Source organism: Antedon bifida, chromosome 3 (genome assembly GCF_963402885.1).
Source record: "Antedon bifida chromosome 3, ecAntBifi1.1, whole genome shotgun sequence".
Taxonomy (NCBI): Eukaryota; Metazoa; Echinodermata; class Crinoidea; order Comatulida; family Antedonidae; genus Antedon; species Antedon bifida.
This window is the reverse complement of record NC_136228.1, coordinates 25,368,868-25,394,932: the sequence shown is the minus strand read 5'-3', so window position 1 is coordinate 25,394,932 and position 26,065 is coordinate 25,368,868. Positions and strand designations below refer to the sequence as shown.

Genomic DNA, 26,065 nt, shown 5'->3' with positions numbered 1-26,065 from the left:
AACATAATATCGGTCTGTTTATTGTTTTTCGCGAGCTAGCTAGCAGCAGCAGCATGTGTGATAAAAATAGGAGAGCGCGGATTTGATTGATGCGCATGTGCAGAGGTGTCATAATCAAATAAAAACGCCCACACCTAGACCACATGTTTTTTAAGCTCCTTTATTTTGACGTAATTTGATAGCAATGATGAAAATTGATTAGGTAAACGAGCCAAGCAATAATGACACAATAATTAATTGGTAACATTTCAAAGTTTATTAACACTATAAAATTAAAATTATGGCAGACATTTACATTTTATCATCTAAAGACGCCTGTTTGGAGTTTCTGCGTTTAATTAAAATTTCTTTCTCCATAATTTCCGTTAATTCCTGAAGTTGTTGATCGATAATTTCAAAATGATGAGCCTTTGAACGAACACCGTTCCTAATTTGACCAATCATAGATAACATTTCGCTAAAAGATAAAGTTCTAAAATCATAGTGTTTTCATCCTCTTCGCCTTCTGGTTCATCATCAGCAATCACTGGTTCCTTGTCACCATTATAGATCCTGATTAGTTCATGTTCCCATTCATCGCTAATTTCTTCTACCGGAATTAAATTATCAATGTTTATGTATGTTTCTACGTCTAAATTGGTGTCTATCTCTCTAACCAATTCTCGAATCTCTCTTTCCACCATGTCAACATTATTGTCGTCAATCTGGGTATTGTTCAAACAGTTAAATCCACAACGGTTAAAGCATTTAATTATTGTAGTCTCTGATGTCTCTCTCCATGATGTTGCTGTCCAGTTTACTACATCCAGAACGTTAGTTTGTTTTGTGATGTCGCTTGCTGATTGTGCATCATCAACTTTCGCTAAAACACTCCGCAACAACTTTGCTCTGTAGCGACTTTTAAAGTCCCTAGCAGTTCTAAACCAAACTAACATAAGCTGGTCGATGTCCGAAGTTGTTAGTTTTGATCACTCTGAATTTTGTACCTTTGCTGACTTCCTTCTTGCTCCAATATTTATCCTTAGCTTTCATAATGTCATAGATCGTTGATTTTCCAAGCCCATACTTTTTCGTTGCTACCATTACTTTCATTCCACCTTCTACATCTGATATCAATCTAATTTTCGTAGTTAAGTCAAGTTCATTCCGTTTACGTTTTGCCATGATGATTTCCAAATTTATAATGATGCACATTTAGTTAAACTTTTAGTCTTATTGCAATTGTGAATTTAACAATAATTTAAACAAAACAAAGACACAAAGTGAAATGTAAATTGAACTTTATTAAAAACAATTCATATGCTAAAAACCAGGGAGTTGTTAACAACTCCCTGCTAAAAACAATAGACATTAAGACATAGCGCTTCGATGTGAAAAAGCCCACCGCAGTTCGATACGCAACAAAGCAATTGCCGCCTCGTGGGTTAACAATGAACTGACCTGTCAATCACAGTGTAGCGTTCCATGGCAACATTATTTGATCGTACAGCATACGTCGCGCACTTCATGCATGGTCAGGGTGTGGTTAAAAGCTTTTGTACGTTGTGAATGTATTGAATCTGAGTCAGCGACGACGATGTTACGTTGTTATTTCGTAAATATTTGGAGTTTTTTAACTGCCAGTCCGGTTTTCAGAAGCTAATTTTCGTGTTTTGGACTTCATAATTTGTCCGGATTCCGGAATTGGGTATTCCGGTTTTCATAATAAATTACAGTACATTTAGAATAGGGACAAATTGGGCCCTCCAAAAAAGTCCGGTTTTCCGTGAATTCCGGTTTTGGGAGAGTCCGGTATTGGGAGAGTTGACTGTACGTCTGCAACCAAGAGTTGGCACCGATATATACCAAACTTTTTAATGAGAGTTTAGCAAGTGGTACAGTGCCCAATCAATGGAAAACGGCCTGTATCTCACCTATTCCTAAGATAAAAAATCCCAAGGAACTTAATGACTATAGGCCAATAGCTATCACATCCAATGTTGGTAAGTGCCTAGAAAAGATTGTACTCAGGCAGTTGCTTGATCAGACCAAATTTTTTCTCGATCCTCTCCAATTTGCCTATCAGAGTAATAGAAGTGTTGAAGATGCTGTGCTCTTCCACTTACATAATATTTACCAACATTTAGATGTGCCTAAATCATATGTAAGATGTTTGTATATAGATTTTTCTAGTGCTTTTAATACTGTTGAACCTGGTTCATTAGTACGCAAACTTAAAGAAATGAACGTAAACGACACATTGACTTCATGGATATATAATTTCTTAACAAAAAGGTTCCAGTATGTTAAACTAAACGGTATTTTATCTGATAAAAGAACTGTTAGCATTGGCACGCCACAAGGGTCTGTTATCTCCCCAATGTTGTTTTCACTGTTCACCAGCAGTTTCAGAGCCAATTCAAATGAATGTTGTATAGTAAAATATGCAGATGACACAGTCATCACTGGATACATTACTGGCAATGATGAAACAAGCTATAGACAACTAGGATGTGATTTTTATCACTGGTGCTGCAATAACAACCTGAAACTAAACATAAAGAAAACAAAAGAAATGCAAATTGATTTTAGGAAAATTAAAGAACCCTTAGAACCTCTGATTATAAATGAAAATGAGATTGAAGTAGTAAATGAGTACAAATATCTGGGTTGTATAATTGACAATAAGCTAAATTGGATAAATAATGTAAATAAAGCCACATGCAAAGCCAAGCAAAGGATGTTTATTTTAAGAAAAATGAAGTACCTACAAATTGACAAAACTATACTTAAATTGTTATAACTCTGTAATTCTCAGTGTAATACTTTTTTGTAATGTTTGTTTTTATGGTTTTTTTTGTCTTGTGTGTGTTTGTTTTTATGGTAATACAATGCAAAAAGATAAAATTAAACTTAATCGAATAGGAAATAGAGCAATTAGACTAGTAGGAGAGCACTTACCTGATGTTGAATCCTTGTATAAAGAATATGTGTTAAAAAAAGTAAAAAGTATCATTGATGATGAAACACATCCTCTTCACAAACAATTTGCTCTCATGAATTCTGGCATAAGACTATGTGCACTTAATACCAAAACAAAACGGTTTAGGTGCTCGTTTGTACCTAATGCTATACACTTATAACTCCAGAGTACAAAGATAAAATGTAACCACTTTTGTTTATTTTTATAGCTCACGCATGTATTTTTAATGCTTTTATATAAACTTTAAATCATTGTTAGTGCAATATAATAATAAATCATATAATATTATACAAATAATGAATGTTTATGAGTGTAATGGTACAAATAATGGCATGAGGTGAATGATGAAAGGTTATATCAACGAGGCAACGCCGAGTTGATATAACCTTTCATCATTCACCAAATGCCATTATTTGTACCATTACACGAATATTAAACATTCATTATTTGTTTTATATAACATCTAAATAGATTCCTGTCATTTGAATCAAAGGTAGCCCTAGCCAAGCGGCCTACATTTCATTCAGATTGATTAAAACAGTAGCATTTGGTTTTTAATATTATAATGTTAAATGTTATATTTATATGGATTTTATAAATACACCTACTTTAGTGTTAATTATGTCAACAAACGACCAAACAATCCTATGCCTAGCAAGGCTAAAACGCCTAGGCTAGGCCTAGCCTAATACTAACAGGCCTAGCTAGGCTAGACCTAGTGGGTAGTAACAAAGTGCGAGGCAGCGAGGCACGCAAGGCAGGGAAAGCAAGCGAGGCAAGTCAGAAATTTATGCGAGGCATCGTTTTACCATCATCAAAAAATGCGAGGCATCATTTTATCATTTCCCAAAATTGCGAGGCAGGAAATCACCGAAATTGAAGTAGCCTAGGCCCGCTAGTTCCCTTTTGCACCTGCCTTGTATTTTAACTCGAAATTTGTTAACCAACTTTATCCTGAATACCACACTTTAGAATTAGTAGGCCTACTTTAATGAAGAAAAATCACATAAAAGTAACGATAAATCCGTGATTTTACAGACGTTTTCTCGCATACTGTTAGGAAATTTCGCACACTCAATGTTCAATATTTTGGTTTCTATGGAACGCCAAAAGAGCACAATTAACAGTGTGCGAGAAACACGCTTGTAAAATCATTAATTTAAGGATTTATTTGTTACTTTGTATGTGATTCTTTCATTAAAGTACTCATGAGGCATACTTCTAAGGTGTGGTATTCACAAGATAAAGTTAGTTATCAAATTTGGAGTCAAAATACAAGCGAAGGAAACTAGCGCCAGGTTTATTAGTACGTGGAAAAAAATAAATAAAAATAATGTAGGCCTGGTAAAAAATAGTGTATCATTATTAATATTACACCAATTATTATTATAGCAAAATTGATTAAATTATTTTCTACATAGGCCTCTCGGTTAGGGCTAAGCATATTAGCTAAAGTTTAATTTTAGGCCTAGTATTACGATTGTCGGACGTAAGTCTTTTTCACACGTGCTCCAGAATTCTCTCGGAATTTTTTTCTTTGCGGCATGTTATTTGATCGGCATATCAGTTACCTTTTATTCGCCGCCAGTTATTGAACTTGTCCTGTCCATCGCTGTTCACTTAATTTGCAAGAGAGTTACACGTGTTGATTTCCTAGAGAATGGAATGTCAAAAATGTCTTTGGCACGCCGCTGAGAGAGAGAGTATGTGCGTTGCTGCTGAAACCACGTGCTATAGGAGGGGAATCAGCATAAGGCCGAACCCTCTCAGGGCAGAATCGTTCCGCTACCTGCTAAATAGTAAAGATGGATTTTCCATCTCTCAGGTCTACCGAATCGAGGCGTGGGGGTGTGACAAAATATTATTTTCACTCTGTTCGAGAGAAATGTTAAATTAACACGCTCGAAATGCCAACAAGCATGGCAGTCATTTGATGAGTATCGCTATAACAATTATTGAAAGTTGAAGACTGTCGTTCAGATTTTAAAAATATGGCGCAGTTTTGGTACGATGTGACTTGAATGAAAAAAACAATCGTTACATAAAAATAAACATGATGATGAGTTTACACATTCTATTTTGATACACTAGGCCTACTAGTTTTAAAATAAAAAATAATTGATTATTAGGCCTATAATATAGCATAATAGCACGTTAAGATATGCCTCGCACCTTTTTGAAATTGTAAACTATATGCCTCGCATGCCTCGCACTTTTGGAAATGATAGAATGATGCCTCGCATAAATATTTGGCGTGCCTCGCACTTTGTCAACACTCAGACCTAGTAGTAGTACTAGATTGGCTGAAAGGCAAAACTTCGACAGACAATTGGAACTTATCTTGGCTAATTATGGTTTTTCCAACGATTCCACGTCTTGTAGGGATGTCCCCATTAATTAATCGAAATCCTAAAAACGATCTAAAGCTAATTTAAATGCCTTTTTGAATGAAATTAGTACATATTATATATCTCCAAATCGTACACAAAAATCTGCTGCTGTTGCATATCTCGCGGTGGTGTTTACAAACAGAGGCAGGACGACAGGTGGCGCTGTTGTATTTCAATGTAATTTTTGTATTCTAAATTTTTTTTCATCCGCGAAACGTTTTTTTTTCGTACACAAAATGTTTAAAAAAGTACTATTAAATGATCGTTTAATAGTGCGTACTATTGCACGCCATGTGACCCACAATCGTCCAATCAAATGACAGGAATTTATTTAGGTGTTATATAAAATTAAATAATAATATTTATCTAATTTTAACAATTTTTAGCCTCTTAACTTTTTTTGTGTGTTTTTGTAAATTGTATTTTATATTTATATTTTTGTATTTTGCCAGTTTTCAAATCACATTTCTGTTTTTTAAATGGACAATAAAGTATATATGACTATGACTATATGACTATGACGTACGTTAACATACGTTCGAAAAATGTTGATGTATGCCATCCTATGACCTGATGCATTATATGCTTATTTAGTTGTGCCTATTTATATGCCATATAGAATATATAAAATATATAGTGTAGCATAGGTGAAATTTACGGGACACACATGTTACAATTTTTTGGTATGGTGACATTATCAAAATAAAATTGAAGGTGACAAGTTAGAAAGATAATGAATTTAGCGAGCTCTTTTAAATTTGTATAACTACTTATAAAACTACTTTTTAACCTCAACTGGCCATATGATAACATCACAACATCCGATTGTGTTTTAAATTGTATTGTATCTATGTTTCTAAGTTCAGGAAAACAAATATCATGTATATTTTATTCTGTGACGCTAAATTGAATCTTGGTGTATGTAAGTTTTTATGCATGATGAAGCCATCAAAATGAAAATGGTGGCAAAAATCAGGTCAAAATAAACAAAATGCGCTCTGTTGAATGTGATAGGCTATAAGGAAATAGGAAAAAACCTGATTTTCAAGTGGCCATTTGATGACGTCACAACATTTTTTACGTCAAATGTTTACATAAATTTATATCTACAACTCAATGGCTTCCAGAATAAATTTTAAAAAGTGGTGGTCACCGTGCATTCTAAAGAATTATTTTCATTCAAAAAATGCCTTATTTTTTACCATTTTCAGCACTTAATGTGCACATTTTGTCATTTTTAACCTGCTCGTATAGCATTATTTTAAGTCGGAATGGACTCAAATTTGGTAAATGTATTAAGGATGGTCGGTAGAATGCGATTTGTACAAAAAAATTGTAATTTTTACGTTTCTTAAGTATCGCACGCACAAAAACGAGTTTTTGTCCAGTAATTGTTTGAAACATGCAAATGGCCTAATTCATGCTCTAAATTGATCAAAATGTAAATTTTAGCTTTTAGAATTTTTAACGCATGACTTCACACGCATGACTCTGTACGTGTACGTTTTTATTGTAGGGTGCCTGAATAATTGCTCTTCAAATCAAGATGATCTTGCAAATCATGATGTTACATGTAAAGCCTATTGACATTTTTATCTGAATTATTACTTGGGCCTAAAACAAATGTAATTGTGTGTATAAAATTGAGTAGCCATTTTTGACACTATAATTTACCAAAGTGGAGAAATTACACAAGTGCGTTCACCGGCGACTAAAACGCATCCGTAGTCAAGTGTAACACGTTTTGCGACGTATTATAAACTAATAATTACCCCTAATAATAATAATTTATTGTTTTCTCTTTTGCAGCAGAGGCACAATTCTTTACATATGTGCAAACAAATAAAATTACATACTGTATAAGTGGTTAAAAAAAAACGTACATAATACTAATAATTAATCAATAATTACTGAAAATGTGTAATGTATTAAAAAACACAATTTTCTGACCGATTTTTTAGAAATGAGTAAATAAATATATCAATATTGCCATATTTTCCCTGGTTTTTTTTCTGAACAAAAGACATACAATTAGCAACAGTTAATAGAATAAGACTGGTTGTTCGTTGGATGTAGATCAACTGATAAATCGATGTGACTTTTGTAATTAACAACCCCCTGATTCAAGTAATGGCAGATCCTCGATTTGTTGCTTTCTAACAAAAACATTTTTTCTAGGAAGTTGAAAAACTACTATAATAAGCTACATTTAAAAACGAAAAACAATATTTTTGTCTTTTAATATAAATTCCCATTGGGTTAAAGCTATCCCACTGGTGTGAGGTCCAACCTAGACTCCCATGGTCATTTTTTGTTAAATTTATTCTCTGCTTTCAGATTGATAAAATGTTTTCTTCATTCTCTAGGTGCTTTGGATAATATTATGGTCAATACTAGTGATGGAAAATTTCCTCTCAATCAACTTGGTTGTATTTCATTTAGGTCTGCCCACTTGGTTGATGTCATCATGCATTCCAAGGTAAGGTATTATTATTTTTTAGAGCCAGAAAGTTTATACCTCACACGTTTAATTAATCATATCTCAGGGTATGTTCAAACTCATGGTGTTCGGTTTGTTATCTAAAGCAAGGTGCACGATAATCAGTGGCATTAAAAGTCAAGGTGTTCAGACACAACGATAACATTCCAATGCTTTGTGTGTTCCATCATACCGTGACGGACGATGGGATACACAATCGATCCTCCTCCTACAATTAATTTTATGAAATTATGTCGCCGACAACCAATTTTGCCAGGAACTATTGAGAAGAAACATTTTGTGGCATATGATTTAAGAGGAACAGGTCAAGATCAGTTGTGAGGGCATCCTTCATGGAAAATGGAGGAATTGTTGCGCTCGGTGCGCATGTAAGGTTGAAAGACATATTTTTTCCAGCCTTTTCTAGTAATTTTACCAACTTTAAAAAACAATTTCTACTTAAAATCATGTCATAGTAGCTCGTAGAATTGGACAATTTTTGCGCGTTTTTAATTCATGAAAATTATGCCTTTTTTAAAACAATCATAGTTTCTAAACTAAACAGTGAAGTTTATTTTTATTACATATTCTGGAAGTTGTAGATATCGGATCATGCATCAATATGGCTAACCGGACATTGTGACGTCATCGTATGGCCACTGGAATATAAAATATTGGATTTTTTCTCTTTCGTCATAGCTCATCACATTTAATAGAGCGCATCTCCACTTATTCGTTTTCCATTTTCCCCCAGATTTTGATATTGTCAAGGTTAATCAATTATCTTTCGCATGATTTACAATTTTTAAAATGTTGACGTCATCATGTTCAAAAGCGTGAATAAATTGGGTCACTTATTTTAATCATTACAGTAAATTTCAATATGTTATAGCTCCTCAGAATGAAAAGTGATACCCATGATTAAAACGTTTTCTGGAAGCTGTTGAATTTTAGATACGAATTCATGTACAAATTTTGCGCATCGGATGTTGTGAAGTCATTATATGAGTTATAAAAGCCATATTTTCATATTTTGCGTCATAGTTCATGACATTTAAAAGAGCGCGCATCTATATTCTAAGTATCCAAATTTCTTCAACACGTTAATATGTTGTTGCTAAGATAATTCTTTTTCAAAATTGCTATCTACGTGTTTCATTTTTTTTTTACGTCATCATGTGAAAAATTGGAATAAAAGGCGGGTCCCGTTATTTTCACCTATTCTGCAGTATTTGTAGTATGTGTGCAGTATAGTGTATATACTTAGACACAAAATAGACTAACATTTTTTTTCTTTAGGTCACAATGGCATAATCGTTTTTCTGTGCACAATATTCTAACGTATGATGTGCACGGAGGATAACCTAAATCTAGTTAAATATTTGTGACTGTCCCTTTAATTAAATTTGAATAAGGAACTAGTAACTTTACTTCACAGACATCTTCTAATCTAGCTCTTCACATGATTTCGATCCAAGTCGGCCCTAAACCGTCTCGGCCAAAGTCAAGTCGGCCCCAAGTCAAGTCGGCCCCAAGTCAACTCGGCCTCAAGTCAACTTGGCCTCAAGTCAACTCACGTCAACTCGGCCAAACAATAATCGGTCAACTCGGCCCCGTTAAAGTATGGAATGCAAAAGGTGCAAAGGAAGGGGATTGATAAAATAATATTTCTTCACATTTTATTACCTATGAATAATTCTGACTTTTAATGAATATTAATATTTAGACAATAATACTTTTAGCAAAAAAAAAAAAGAAGCATTTCACCAATTTTTCTTTATTTACGTTTAATAAAATTTCAAATTGCACAAATTGTTCTGAAATTGCGCATAACAAACAATTGATTAATAAGCTAGCATTCATACTATTATTAATGATTACAATATGAACATTTGGATAATAAATAGGAACACATTGTAGGCATACACCCAATATGATGATGCACGTACGTGGGCGCGTATGTTCGTTCGTGCGTCAAAATTCAATAAACATGTCCGATATGCGAGGACATATATTAGGTGTAATAAGATTGTTTGGTTGGATTGTTTGGTTGAATCATTGAGGTATTAATTAATGTTAACTCTATGGTTGAATCACGCATAGATTTCTTCAGTGTATGCATTTGATCAGGCGACAACATCTGAAACCAATTCGTAGCTGCGCCTCCCTGTGCCTTTGGCAGCTATTTCGATATCTACAACTGCTACATGTTTTCGCTGACCGGGGGATTCCCCTTTTTTAAAAACGCAAATCATGGACAAAAACGATATGTACAGTACGATCATTTTTCTATGGCTAAATGGTGGAACCATGGAACTATAATAGCTCCATGATGGTCTTCGATTTACTAAAATGTGGTACCTGCACGTGTTTTTGTAAAACGCGGGTACTTCTATTCATATCGGCAATGATATCATTTTTTTATTTTCTTATTTCTTGATTTTTTTCAAAGAGTGGATAGTAATAATCATAATAATATTAAGCACTTTTTGCGTTCCATACTTTATTGTGGCCGAGTTGACCGATTAGTTTTTGGCCGAGTTGACATGAGGCCGAGTTGACTTGGGGCCGACTTAACGTGGGCCTACTTGACTTTGGCCGAGACGGTTTGGGGCCGACTTGACCTGCACCCCTTTACATATATACACTTAATATACTGTATATACTTTTCTAATTCATAGCATGTTAAGGAATCTGCAAGTGCTATTCAAGATAGTGGATTGAACCTCAACACTAAAATTCAAGGCACAACCATCCATGTTACTTTACCAAAGTATGTACTCAATAATTTTTTTTTTTTAAGCTTCTAATTTCAAACTTAATCATCAGGTCTAAGTTTTAGAATATATTTTTTTTTACATAAGTTTCTCCTGAAAATATATATATTTTTTATTTTTGTGTCTTAAGGAGTCGGGTAGCATTTGTCACTTTTTTTCCTCTACTTCATATTTTGTGCCAAGTTTGAATTTTTGCTTTCATGTGTTTATTGATACCTTAAGGAACATGAGACTTGGTGTCCAAATTTGCAGCGCATTTTTTACCCATTGGGGGCGCTTTGGAAAATGACCACATACATTAAATCAAATTATGTTTAAAATTACAAATTATAACTCTTGCCTGTACAAAATTGAAGTTGTTTGGACAAGTAATTCTTGAGAAAATGTAATTTTAATTTACTTGTTACGTTACTTTAATAACACTAGCAGGTCTGAAAATAGTAATAAAAAGTGGTCCAGAATTGAAATCCTGGTCTGGATTTAATACTCAATCAATCATCTATCTGTGGAGGTAATAATTAACTAGACATGAAACTCATCACTTTGACGAGTTAGTTATCCGCACCACGACAAACGCCACGTGCACGTCATACGTTGGAATATTGCACACAGATAAAGATTATGGCATTATGACAAGAACTGAAGAATATGATATGCTGTTAGTGCTCAATTCTGTCAATTTTGTGTCATATAGTATATACATGTAAACAGTATAATCTGTATACATATTACATACAGTGTAGAATAGGTGAAATTACAGGACCCGCCAGTTATTCCAATTTTTAACATGGCGACGGTATCAAAATGAAACACTTAGATAGCAATTTCAGAAGGAAATTATCTCAGGAACAACATATTAACGTGTAGAAGAAATTTGAATACGTAAATATAGATGCGCACCCTTTTAAATGTGATGAACTATTATGCAAAATATGAAAATACGACTTTTTTTATTCAACTGGCCATATGATGACGTCACAACATCCGATTGGCAAAATGTTTACATGAATTCGTATGTACAATCCAATAGCTTCCAGAAAACGTTTTAATCGTGATTATCACATTTTATTCTTACAAGCTATTACAGATTAAAATTTACTGTAAAGATGAAATTAATGACCCACGTAATTAAAATTTTTAGGCATGATGATGTCATAAAAATTAAAATATTTTTATCTCATGCTAAAGAAAGTTGATTGACCTACACAATATATAAATGTAGGAGAAAAAGGAATACTGTTAAGCGTGATGCGCTCCATTGAATGTGATGAGCAATAACGAAAGAGACAAAAATCCTATATTTTACATTCGCGTGGCCATACGATGACGTCAAAATGTTTTTTTAGCCTTATTGATGCATGATCCGATATCTACAACTCATCAACTTCTAGATTTTGTAATAAAAATAAATGGTTCACGGTTTACTTTAGAAACTATGACTGTTTAAAAAAAGACATTATTTTGACGATTTTTAAAGCTTTTTCATAAAAAACGTGCACGAATTGTCTAATTCAACGTGTTTGTGTGGCGTTATTTAAACTGGAAAAGGTCTAAATTGTTTTTAAAATTACTAGGAAAGGCTTGAAAAATATAATTCAAGAGAAAAAAATATGTTTTTAACGCTACGTGCGCACCGCGTGCGTAAAAAATTGCGCGCCCGTGGGAATTGTTGACATGCTCAAAATGACAAGAAACGCATAAAAAGTTGATTAGAAATTAATTTTGCGCATTTTGAAATTTTAAATGCGCGTGCGCGCGTAACTTCTTGTGAAACATGCCATTTTTAATCCGTAGAAAGTTTGCCCCTGATATGACTTAAATTTTGTCAAAGTGTCAATACTAAATGACTCTTGGTTTTTAATCTATGATCAATCATTGAAATTCATAAAATTGCGCGTAAGTCACGTTGCGCAACTATGACGTCATTCAAAAATAGGAGGTGCACAACTTCACGTAAATGCCCATATGTTGTCAAAGTTATGAAATGTTTACACATTTTAGAGAAACGCGATCCACAAAAAGGAAGGATGGAAACAAGCACTAGACATGAAACTCGTCACTTTGATGAGTTAGTTATCCGCACCACGACAAACGCCACGTTCACATCATACGTTGGAATATTGCACACAGATAAAGATTATGGCATTATGACAAGAACTGAAGAATATGATATGCTGTTAGTGCTGAATTCTGTCAATTTTGTGTCATATAGCATATACATGCAAACAGTATAATCTGTATACATATTACATACAGTGTAGAATAGGTGAAATTACGGGACCCGCCATTTATTCCAATTTTTAACATGGCGACGGTATCAAAATGAAACACTTGGATAGCAATTTCAGAAGGAAATTATCTCAGGAACAACATATTAACGTGTAGAAGAAATTTGAATACATAAAATATAGATGCGCACCCTTTTAAATGTGATGAACTATTACGCAAAATATGAAAATTTGACCTTTTTAATTAAACTTGTCATATGATGACGTCACAACATCTGATTGACAAAATGTTCACATGAATTCGTATCTACAATCCAATAGCTTCCAGAAAACGTTTTAATCGTGATTATCACATTTTATTCTTACGAGCTATAACAGATTAAAATTTACTGTAAAGATAAAATTAATGACCCACGTAATTTAAATTTTTAGGCATGATGACGTTATAAAAATTAAAATATTTTTAACTCATGCGAAAGAAAATTGATTGACCTAGATAATATTAAAATCTCGGAGAAAATGGAAGACGGATAAGCGTGATGCGCTCCATTGAATGTGATGAGCAATAACGAAAGAGACAAAAATCCTATTTTTTACATTTGTGTGGCCATACGATGACGTCACAACATCCGTAAGGAAAAAATTCTGCATGAATTCATATCTACAACATATCTGCTTACATATTAAGTTAAAAAACTCGGGGGTAACGGTTGATCCTGAGGAGCTATAATAGATTCAAAATAGGCATAATTTTGACAATATTTTGTAACTTTTGCAACTAAAACGCATGCAAATGGTCTAAATCAACGTGTACGTATGACGTCATTTTAATTTGAAATGATGTCAATCTTTTTAAAAATGACTAGGAAAGGCTGGAAAATCACAATTTAATAGAAAAAAACATGATTTTCATGCTGCGTGCGCACTGCACGCGTAAAATTGTTCGCGCGCGCGGGAAATTTTGACATGCGCAAAATGTCATGAATGGCGTAAAAAGTTGATTAGAAATTAATTTTGCGCATTTTAAAATTTTAAATGCGCGTGCGCGCGTAACTTCTTGTAAAACACGCCATTTTTAGTTAACTAAAAGTTTGCCCTTGATATGACTTAAATTTTCACAAAGTGTCAAAACAAAATTAGTTTGGTTTTTAGTCTATGAGCAATCATAAAAAATCATAAAATCGCGCGTAAGTCACGTTGCGCAACTCTGACATCATTCAAAAATAGGAGGTGCACAACTTCACGTAAATGCCCATATGTTGACAAAGTTATGAAATGTTATGTTTACCCATTTTAGAGATACGCTCTGCACAAAAAGTGAGGGAGAAAGACAGAAGAATAATATACTAGATTTGAACTCGTCACTTTGACGAGTTCGGGTTATCCGCGCAAACGCAACATGCATATGCTTTAAACTATATGAACTTCGACAATTATTATGCCATCCGTTGACATGAATTAAGTATGTTTAAAGTGCTGAATTGTACCTATTTTGTAGCATACAGCATATTACAGTATTTACAGAATTAATACAAGTTTGAAGAATTTTGGGCACGTAAAAGTGAGATGCGCTCTCGTTTAAACGCAATGAACTTTTACATAAGATTTGACAATATGACTTTTTGAATTCAACTGGCCATATGATGACGTCACAACACCCGATTGGCAAAATATTCACATGAATTCGTATCTACAATCCAATAGCTTCCAGAAAACGTTTTAATCATGATTATCACTTTTTATTCTGACGAGATATAACAGATTTAAATTTACTGTAAAGATGAAAATAAGTGACCCAAGTTATTTACATTTTTAGACATGATGACGTCATAAAAATTAAAATATTTTTAACTTATGCAAAAGATAGTTGATTGACCTAGACAATATTAAAATCTCGTGGAAAATGGAATACGTATAAGTGAGATGCGCTCTGTTGAATGTGATGAGCAATAACGAAAGATACAAAAATCCTATATTTTACATTCGTGTGGCCATAAAATGACGTCATAACATCCGAGAGGTAACAATTCTGCATGAATTCATATCTACAATTTATCTTCTTACATATTAAGTTAAAAAAATTGGGGATCACCTTTGATCCTGAAGAGCTATAATAGATTCAAAATTAGCATTATTTTGAAAATATTTTATAACTTTTTCAACTAAAACGCGCGCCAATGGTCTAAATCAACGTGTACGTATGACGTCATTTTAATTTGAAATGATGTTAATCTTGTTTTAAAATGACTAGAAAGGCTTTAAAATCATAATTCAAGAGAAAAACACATGATTTTGATGCTCCGTGCGCACCTTACGCATACAATTTTTCGCGCGCGTGGGAATTTTTGACATGCTTAAAATGTCATGATCAGCGTAGAAAGTTGATTAGAAATTAATTTTGCGCATTTTAAAATTTTAATTGCGCGTGCGCGCGTAACTTCTTGTGAAACATGCCATTTTTAATCCATAGAAAGTTTGCCTTTGATATGACTTAAATTTTCACCAAGTGTCAATACAAAATGACTTTTGGTTTATAATCTATGACCAATCATTGAAATTCATAAAATCGCGCGTAACTTACGCTGCGCGACTCTAACGTCATTAAAAATATGGAGGTGCACAATTTCACGTAAATTTCCATATGTTGACCAAGTTATGAAATGTCATGTTTACAAGAATGACAGATATGCGTGACACAAAATTCTGGGAAAGAAAGAAGAATAACAAAGAAGATAAAAAAAGAAACGTGACAATAACAAGGGTTATCCGCAACTAAGTTGCGGATAACCAAAAATTGAAACAGGACGATTACAAGGAGTTATCCGCTACTAAGCGGATAACTAATAATACAGAACTAGATTTGAACTCGTCACTACGGACGAGTTAGGTTATCCGCAGCCCAAAAGCCACGTGCACGTCATACGTTAGAATATTACGCACAGAACAACGATTATGCTATTGAAAAAAATGTTAGTGCACTCTCTATTTTGCGTCACGTATATACAGTATACACTATATACTGTATACGTACTACATACAGTTCAGAATAGGTGAAAATTTAGTGACCAAAGTTAATGACGCTTTTGACCATGATGACGTCATCGCAATTTTAAAAATGGTAAATCATGTGAAAGATAATTGATTGACCTAGACAATATAAAAAAATAGAGGGCAATAGAATACGGATAATTGGAGATGCGCTCTATTAAATGTGATGAGCTATGACGAAAGAGACAAAAATCGTATATTTTATATTCGAGTGGCCATACGATGACGTCACAATGTCTGGTTAGCCATATCGATTCATTATTCAATATCTAAAACTTATCAACTTCCAGAATCTGTAATTTAAAAAAATTTCACCACGTAGTTTAGAATCTATGACTTTTTTAAAAAAGGCATAATTTTCACGAATTTTTTAACTTTGTTATCAAAAACGCGCGCGAATTGTCCAATTCTACGAGCTCGTATGACATAATTTTAAGTCAAAATTGTTTAAAAGTTGGTAAAATTACTAGAAAAGGCTGGAAAAACAAAAATTAAGCAAAAAAAAGGTGTTTTTGCGCTAAGTGCGCACGCACGCGTAAAAAAATTGCGCGCCTGTGGGAATTTTTGACATGCTTAAAATGCCATGAAATGCGTAGAAAGTTGATTAGAAATTGATTTTTCGCATTTTGAAATTTTAACTAACTGTGAAACATGCCATTTTTAATCCATAGAAAGTTTGCGCTTGATATGACTTAAATTTTCACTAAGTTTCAAAACAAAATGACTTCTAGTTTTTAATCTATGATCAATCATTGAAATTCATAAAATGGCGCGTAAGTCACGTTGCGCGACTCTAAAGTCAAAAAACTAAACGTCTTGCACATCTACCGCTACAGGTCAATATTATGACAAAGTTACACAATCTTATGTTGGCCATAATTAGAGATATGCGTGCAACAAAATTCGTGGAAAGAAAGAAGAAAATAGAAAAAAAAAAAAAAAAAAGATCCTGACAATAACAAAGGGTTAACCAAAAAAAATATTGATCTCATACAATAACAAGGAGTTATCCGCTCTACCAAGCGGATAACTAATAATTATTAGAACCTAACTTGTGTAAGGTATTCAATCATGTCCTTTGCCTTGGTGCGGTTCCCATGGGTTGGGAAATTGCTAACATTGTCCCGGTTTTTAAAGGTGGTGGAAATCTAAGCAGTTTCAGTCGGTTCCTTAACCTTAATAGTAGTAATTAAAATAATCTTAAATGGTAGCGGGACGATTTGGCCCAGGACGATTTAGCCCGGGACGATTCGGCCCTGAGACTATTTGGCCTAATTTAACCTACTTCAATAGAGGCTATCTTCTTCAATTTTTGTTTTATTTAATGAGGGTTACAAAAAAACATTATAATATACTGTAATATGTGTACAGCCACATCAAAACCAGGCGCTTGTGTAAAATGCATTTGAATGTGTGAAACTCATATTTTGACCATTTTGTTTTTTTACCATTATCTGATAGGAAATTTACCGTAGATTTCAAAAATATGTCTTATTAACTAATTAAAATGGAAAGGTGGTATATTACATAAATCTGAGCCTCTATCCTCATGTTTCGATTGAAAGAACGTGGTAATTCATTATAAAAAAGCAGTTATTTTCGTCATTCCTACGCCGTAATTTTGTAGATAACCCCTGAAAGCTTGGTATCATTCGATAGGTATTTTTTTCATGAATCTACAAATAAACGAATGATGTCACAGATTGTACGATATAGACCAATAAAAACCGATTTTATAGATCTCTTTAGTGTAAACAAAAACGGCCTTGTTGCTACGAACACGCTGAAAGAAGCGATGTGATTGGTTTAATTTTGTCACATGACCCATCCAGCATGGAAAATTCCAGGTCAACAAAATCTTATCGCTAGTACAGGCTTGTCGAGGAAAATGTATTTTTTTATAGTTCATCTAAGTACTGTACACAGTAATACTAAAGTGACGTGTACTGACTCAGACTTGCTAACAATAAGTTAACATACTAAAGTAAAGGGCCTAGCTAAGTTATTTATCGTAAGAGTTGATATTAGCCATGTAACTCTCAATCCACTAGGCAAATTTCAGAATGATTGTTTATCTAGAAGGTAGTGTTGCTAAGGTGTTAATTGTTCAATCTGTAACAGCATGGGGCAACTTCCTGTCTGATTTGTCATTAAACTTTGACTGTCAATTACTCAGTAATTACAAGTAAATTGTTGTATAAATGCTATATACATTTATTGTCATAACTCTGGGAATATTTGCTTGATTTAAATGATCCAAACACCATTTTGAAGGATATATTGTGAGGAATATCATTGGAGTATTAACTAAAAATATTTCACCAAGTGCCTGGTTTTGATGTGGCTGTACACATATAATCTATAATGCTGCTAAATTTTTTCGCGTATTTTACGTATCTCCTCCAAAACCACTGAACGGTACATGCTCACATTTGGCACACTGATATTTATTGATGGGACGCACACAATATGCTATGTCACTTTCCTGAATTTTAAGGATAAACACTAAAAAAAGGCAAAAAATAGCAGTAATTTCACTATGTTTCGCGAGTTGTTACGTCGTGTATCAACTTCACAACCTTCTCCGTTGTGTACCGCAATGGCCTGATCTACAAACACCATGCCGAGCCACCAAATTAAAACGGTGTTTAGTCTCGGCAGCCGCCCAACCGTATCGACTGATCGCGTCGTAGACGTTTTAATCAATTACACCTATCCTTGGAACAGAATGTATTTTGTAAATCACGGTTTGGCTCAGCGCCAGTATGGCAAAAGGCACACCACAATAAAGACGACCGGACACGTAAGACTCAAGTGTAATAAGATCTTTATTCGTCATGATGAGACAACTGTGCTGGAACTTCCGTTGGTGATTCTTCCGGGGTCTGTATGGATGATGACTTGTCGTTCACCTCATTAGGAGAGGCTGAAAGAGTTGATGGTACCTCGGGTGGAGGAAATGGAGACGGATCAACTGTGAAATCAGGTTCTTCATCAGAGGTGTCGCAGTGGCGTTGTGAGGTTGGTGTGGGAGAATGATGAACGTCAGTCGGTACAGTAAAACACTCTGATTTCTTTACACGATACGTAGCGCTTCTCAATTGTGAGTGCGTAAACTTTCGGACGTTGCACCACTTTCCATCTACAGAAACAACGAGATAGCGATCTCGCGCACAGGTCTTGCGACGATCTGTCCACAGGTAGACTAAATCACCAACCGTAATAGAAACGTCAGGTGCTGCACACGCGACGGGTGCCTTAGACTTTTCACTGTGCGCGTGATTAGAGGCTCTGAGGTGCTGTTGGCTGATAATCAACTTGCGGTCAGAAATAGGGATTTGGTCATGAGTGAACTGATCTCGCTGTGTCCACATTTCGCGAGACGACAATCCTCGTGTTCGGATACGGGAGTTAAGACGAGATGTGGCGACAGCAAGCACTGTCGGTGAGATGGGACCGCCACCAGGCTCTTGCCGAAGTAACTCTTCTGACAGTTCGCGTACAGCTTTCTCTCCAACCGGGTTTTTGTTGATGTTCTTAACTCTGCCAATTTCGATCGAAATCCTATGTTTCAGTAAGACAGGATCGTGGACGAGTGCCATGAAGCCTGGGGCAGGGTCTGTGCGGATGGTAGCTGAAGGGCCCTCCACGGGGCACATGCCAATGCATAAGCGAATTAAGGTATCACGGAGAGTATCATGCTTCTCATCGCTGATTAAACACGAAAGGGTGTAAGACGTCACCGTCTCTCTGACAACAAGAATAAGTTGACGCTCGCGTTTTAGGACATCGGCGGCAAAGGTGACTCCGAGCTTCGACGGAGGATCATTAGTGGACTGTTCAATTGCGGTGGTGGGTACAGTACGGATCGAGGCACAGTGATGACACGATTCTGACACCTGTTCGATGGTTTTGTCCAAGTCAAGCGCAAAGAAGTGGCGGCGAACGGATAACTTAAGTTGGTGGCTAGTTGGGTGATCTAGCCGGACGTGAAGTGATGTCAGCAGTCCGTTTAATACAGGGCGAGGGACAATGATACATTCATGCTTAAGTGAGAGTGGTTCAGTGCGGTTGACTACAAGGAGACCATCTCTTCCAATGGAACAACAGTTAAGGTACCGTTTAATGTCCCTGACATTGGTTAACTTTTTAGATGGACGCGTTCCTTGAATAAGATGAGCTTTTACACGCCGAAGGTCTGGACACTCGGATTGGATGGCTAGCCAAGCTGGCCGACTGGTGAACGGGAGTTTGGCGTCTCCAGTAATGAAATCACGTATCGATGAACGTAGTACCGTTGACTCTATCTCGCCGTTGACAAATGAGCAAACCTGACAGTTGTCAACTGAGCATGGTGGAGCGTTGCGACTAGCAAAGTCGGATGGGACATTGGCTGAGCCTGCCAGGTGCCGAATAGAAATCTGGTACCTGCTAGCGGTGGACAGGAAGGTGGACACACGGGGACTGACGGAGAATTCTCCCCTGCATAGCTTTTCGAGCGCTTGGACGCATGGCTTACTGTCAGTTAGGACACATGTGTTATGTCGAGACTGGATAATAAAAGGACTAAAATGTTTAACGGCTGCCGCGATAGCCAAAGCTTCGATCTCGCAGGGTAGCCATGTGACCTGACGTGCACGGAGTTTGGCACTAAAAAAAACGGCTAACTGTGGTTTGGATTCACGAGTAACGTATAAGGTTGCGCCTAGACCATGACTTTTAACAGCACCATCCGTAACGATCCACAGTTGGTCATCGGGATGAGGTAAAACTATGACCTTGTTTGAGTCAAGTGCGTTCTGTGCTACTTTGAATGATTCATGTAAGGCATCGTACCAATGTATTGTTTCTTTGGACTGTAAGCCGGCTATGGCTTCTTCCAGTGGAGCGATGAGAGATGCGCACTAAGGTAAAACGCGTGCTAGCACCTTATATGCCCCGATAAAGGAGCGTAAACCTCTTACCGTCGGTGGTGGAGTGCATGCCTTTAACGTTGAAATACGATGAGTATTTGCGCGAATAGACCCTAGGGACCAGGTCCACCCAAGAATGGTTGTAGTTTGTGGAAAAATGACCGTTTTGCTAGCAGACAATCGCAGACCACACTTGTAAATGCATTGGAGTAGACGCCGCCAATCGTAAATTAACTCCTCTAAACTGTCCCCTCCACAATAAAGGTCATCCGCGAGCTTTGCTACTACTCCCTCCTTAATCAAATCCCCCAGTACCCGACAAGTCAGCTCTTCGAGGGCGGTCTCTGAACCAGGCATACCCATGGCACACCGGGCATAAACTCTGACACCTCGAAATGGTGTGGCAACGCCGCAGTACTTCATAGAACCGCGAGACAAAGGAATCTGGTAAAAGGCCTTTGTGAGGTCAGTAGTGATTAAGTGCTTCCATTTTGCGATGTTACGTAGAATGGAGTTGACATCCGGCTAAAGGGAGGGTTGGGGTTTTGCATATCGTCCGACCTCGGCGAATGCTGTAACCAGACGGTAACCACCACTCTCTTTTTTGACAAGGAAAGATGGGTTAAGATATTCGACTTGGACACCGACGTCCTCGGGGCGAACAAATACTCCCACTTCCTCAAGCTCATCAAATTTGTCCTGTAGCTCAACCAGTTTATCTCTGGAGTACTGAGGAACTCGACCCTTCCTCTGAGGAGGCTGTACAGGTCCCATGTTAACAACAGCCTGGAATGGGCCAACAGAGCCGTTGTAGGCTTTAATCATAGGATCGAAAACAACATCGTATTCAGTAAGAATGGATTGGAATTGGGATTTCACATTCTGTGGGAGGATATGGTCTGGATCTAGCTTGACATAATCAGAAAACGCGACAGAGGAAGGAGGCTTACAGGGCTTAGATGGCGACTTTTGGGGAATAGCATTTTTGGCCGACAATGGCACAAAGGTGGGTCAGACTTGGCAAAAATGTTCGTGTCGTTTGATGACCTGAGGTGTGTCGGTGGAGTTTGGGATACGTACCCTTCCCGCAACACTAGAGACCAAGTCAAACTTTGGCCAGGTTCGAGGAAACGTACCCTTACTATGTGGTTCGAGAGCAAACACGTCATCTTGTTGGATAAAGTCAGACGGAATGGCTACCTCGATAAATTCTCCCGGCCATATAGTGGTCTCCTCTTCAGGAGCACGAAGCACACAAGCACGACGAACCGTGTTATGGTGAAGGCCCTGTACCTGGGAACCATAGATGTACGTGGTACCGTCACCCAATTTAATTTCCCGCTTTGCGGGTCGGAGGGCGATATCATTTAGCTCCATAAAAGGAGTTCCGGCAAGAATGTCGACGTCAAGTTTTTCGACAACGAGACCCTCAAATTTGAATTCCCTGTCGTCCCTTGTGAAAATAATTGTTGTTTCGCCTACGACCGAAAGTGGGGAAGATCCGTCAGCCTGATGGGCAGACTGAGAGCTACTTTTAATGGTGGCGCCAAGGGCAGTGGCAGCAGTAAAGGCAATCATGTTTCCTGTAGCCCCACTGTCGAGTGTGATTCTGGCAGTGTGGTGTTGGTGAAATGTGTCAAGGTATGGGGACTGGCGAACTTGGACTCGTAAAGCTGTCGACGGTGCACTATTATCACCAGGCTCATCCGAGGTGTTATCATCGATGATGCCAACAATTTGTCTGGCCTTAGCCATGTATTTCCTGTCTGACTCGGGCAAATGAGGGCATTCACTGAGGAAATGCTTGTCGTCCGATCGGCCGCTCTGTTTACAGATAGGACAGGACTTGTGTTGGGAAAACTGTGGTCGGGAAAATGACTGCCGAGGGTAGGAATTTCGGCGTGAATCAGTGGAGCGGGGTGTGAAAGCTGAAGGAGAGCGAAATGTGGATGACCGAAAAACATGCGCATCATCCGCAGTTCGTAACTCTTCTAAGAGAGAGTCTAAAGCCTGAGAAATCTCCGGTTTCACTGACGCCAGAGTTCGAGTGCGGAGCTCGGTACCATACCTTTGCTTAACTAACTTAGGAAGGCCTTTGTGGATGAGAGAGAGCCAAGTAAGAACTACCAAATTTTCCAACGAGGGTGAAAGTTCTTCGTCCTCCTGTATTTGGGCATCATGGTGGGAAATGCCCCCGTCTTGACGTAGTAAATTATCATGGACGAAAGCAACTAAGCGCTGATAGAGATCTTCCGGCCTTTCATTATCTTGTAAATGTATATCAGCAAAATCAATAAAATGGGCGCCGGTTGACTGGAATCCATAATGCAGTCGGATAGTTTGCCAAATTTGTGAAAGTGAGGAGGAGCTTTTAACAATGGTATTCCGGGAAATTATAGGGCAAAAATTAGCGATCTGACCGAGCATGAGTTCAAGGATAGTGAGTTTTTGTTGGGCGGTATGACGACGTGCAACAGGTACCTCCTCATTGTCGTCAGTTAAGCCGCGAAGGGGGGATGCCCTGGTTTTGGAACGCCAAACAGAACCATCTAGGAGAAATGGGGCAAAATTTGCATCAAGAGAGAGTGTGTAGATAAGGTTTTGCTTCCAGTTTTCGAAGGTATTTATAGTTTCATTCTTGGTGAAGCACCATTGCTTGGGTGCTCTAGTACCGGCCATGGTAAGAAATGTATACAGAAGTCTAGGTGTTGTCAGTGGGTGTGTAGAAAGCGACGACCTCGAATTGGACGACCCCAACGACCCGGGCGACCTCGAATTGGACGACCTAGAATTGGACGACCCATAACACGAAACCGACGACCCCTAGCCTAGCCTAGGCGTTAGGCCTAAGTGTGGTATAACATCCCGAAGCCGAACATAGCCAAAGATCTTTAAACCATACCTTATATAATACTCGCAAGCAAGCAATTGATTGAAAAAATACAGAAATATCGCCATTTGATACTGAATGTGTCGAAACGAACAAACGAACAGATATGGAACGCCAAGAGTGCATCATTAAAACTGCATTCGACTCAATTAGCACACGAAATATCATAAACATGGCAAACCAGGTCAAAACGGCCCCTTTTTCAGCGGCGGGTAAGGTTTGCTCAGTGGATTGGTCATTGGTTGGTCATTGGTATTTCGACAAACATATTAAAAAGAAATTAAAAAGAAATAAATATTATACATTACATGGTTAAACCATGGACGTATAATTACATCTCGTCTTCTTATAACGAACACTATAGGCCTACCAAGCAGCAGCGTGTTGCGAACATGTGCATGGGGAGGGGTGTGTAGAAAGCGACGACCTCGAATTGGACGACCCCAACGACCCGGGCGACCTCGAATTGAACGACCTAGAATTGGACGACCCATAACACGAAACCGAAGACCCCTATAGCCTAGCCTAGGCCTTATAGCGTGGTATAACATCCCGAAGCCGAACATAGCCAAAGATCTTTAAACCATACCTTATTTAATACTCGCAAGCAAGCAATTGATTGAAAAAATACAGAAATATCGCAATTTGATACTGAATGTGTCGACACGAACAAACGAACAGATATCGAACGCCAAGAGTGCATCATTAAAACTACATTCGGCTCGATTAGCACACGAAATATCATAAACATGGCAACCCAGGTCAAAACGGCCCCTTTTTCAGCGGCGGGTAAGGTTTGACCGTATACAATGCATATGTGAAATGTAAAGCATTCTTATGGCCCTCCCCATGCACATGTTCGCAACACGCTGCTGCTTGGTAGGCCTATAGTGTTCGTTATAAGAAGACGAGATGTAATTATACGTCCATGGTTTAACCATGTAATGTATAATATTTATTTATTTTTAATTTCTTTTTAATATGTTTGTCGAAATACCAATGACCAACCAATGACCGTACCAATCCACTGAGCAAACCTTACCCGCCGCTGAAAAAGGGGCCGTTTTGACCTGGTTTGCCATGTTTATGATATTTCGTGTGCTAATTGAGTCGAATGCAGTTTTAATGATGCACTCTTGGCGTTCCATATCTGTTCGTTTGTTCGTTTCGACACATTCAGTATCAAATGGCGATATTTCTGTATTTTTTCAATCAATTGCTTGCTTGCGAGTATTATATAAGGTATGGTTTAAAGATCTTTGGCTATGTTCGGCTTCGGGATGTTATACCACACTTAGGCCTAACGCCTAGGCTAGGCTAGGCTAGGCTAGGCTAGGGGTCGTCGGTTTCGTGTTATGGGTCGTCCAATTCTAGGTCGTCCAATTCGAGGTCGCCCGGGTCGTTGGGGTCGTCCAATTCGAGGTCGTCGCTTTCTACACACCCGTTGTCAGTTGCACGTGTGAAGCAACAGCCGATCGGCGCCTGTGAAAGCGTAGAGTATGTGATGATATGCTAGCTCGATTTGTTGGGCTAGGCCTACTAGATTGGGTAGGCTACTCACCAGTACTAGTCGAATAATGGTGGATGGGCTCGTAATCGTATAGCTGCCACCACGCCAGTATGGCAAAAGGCACACCACAATAAAGACGACCGGACACGTAAGACTCAAGTGTAATAAGATCTTTATTCGTCAAAACCAAATATCACAACAATAACATAACAACCAGTGGCCATGATATGTAAGTCAAACCAGGTAGGGGGCGCTAGACTGGCGCAGTGAGTAAAACGCTGTGACCATTGAAATAAATGCTTAGTAGGTTCGAGTTCGAATCCGCGATATGTGTAAATAATAAATATCTCCGCTTAAAGCAAAAAATCTAAACCACAATTACAAAAGTAGCAAATAAGATATACCAAACTTCACGCAAAAAAAATTGCAAAATATAAAAATCCATTAAAATTGAAAAAAATGTAAATGAAAAAAAAAAACAAAAAAGCACACACACACACAAATAAAAATGATTCCAAAGTCGTTTTTCCACAAAATATCAGATATAAAAGTTTGTGTCCGGACGCATCATCTAATTTCGTGTAGTAGTTCCCATGCGAATTATTATTAAGGCAGACAATACCATTCGGAGCACGCATTACTGCTAGACCACACAATTACAAAAGTAGCAAATAGGTAACAAATCTCCCAAACAAAAAAAATTGCAAAATATTAAAACCATTGAAAAAAAAAATGTAAATGAAAAAAACAACACACAAAAACAAAATGTTTCCAAATAGTTTGATACATTGTTGAACATGAAAACAACTTTACAATTAGTGTTTCCACAGCAATGTGTTTTTCATTCGATTTATGTACACTTTTTTAT

The 26,065-nt window shown here is 37.2% G+C and overlaps 1 protein-coding gene across 1 annotated transcript in view; it reads left to right on the top strand.

Annotated features, from left to right (window-relative positions):
• The window catches only part of LOC144836927 (ribosome-recycling factor, mitochondrial-like), a 129,312-nt gene that overhangs the window by 100,452 nt on the left and 2,795 nt on the right, over nt 1-26,065 (top strand). Inside the window, exons 4-5 of the mRNA XM_078691871.1 lie at nt 7,719-7,831; nt 10,513-10,604. Coding sequence (XP_078547997.1) covers nt 7,719-7,831; nt 10,513-10,604 — 205 coding nt within the window. The remainder of the gene's footprint in view (nt 1-7,718; nt 7,832-10,512; nt 10,605-26,065) is intronic.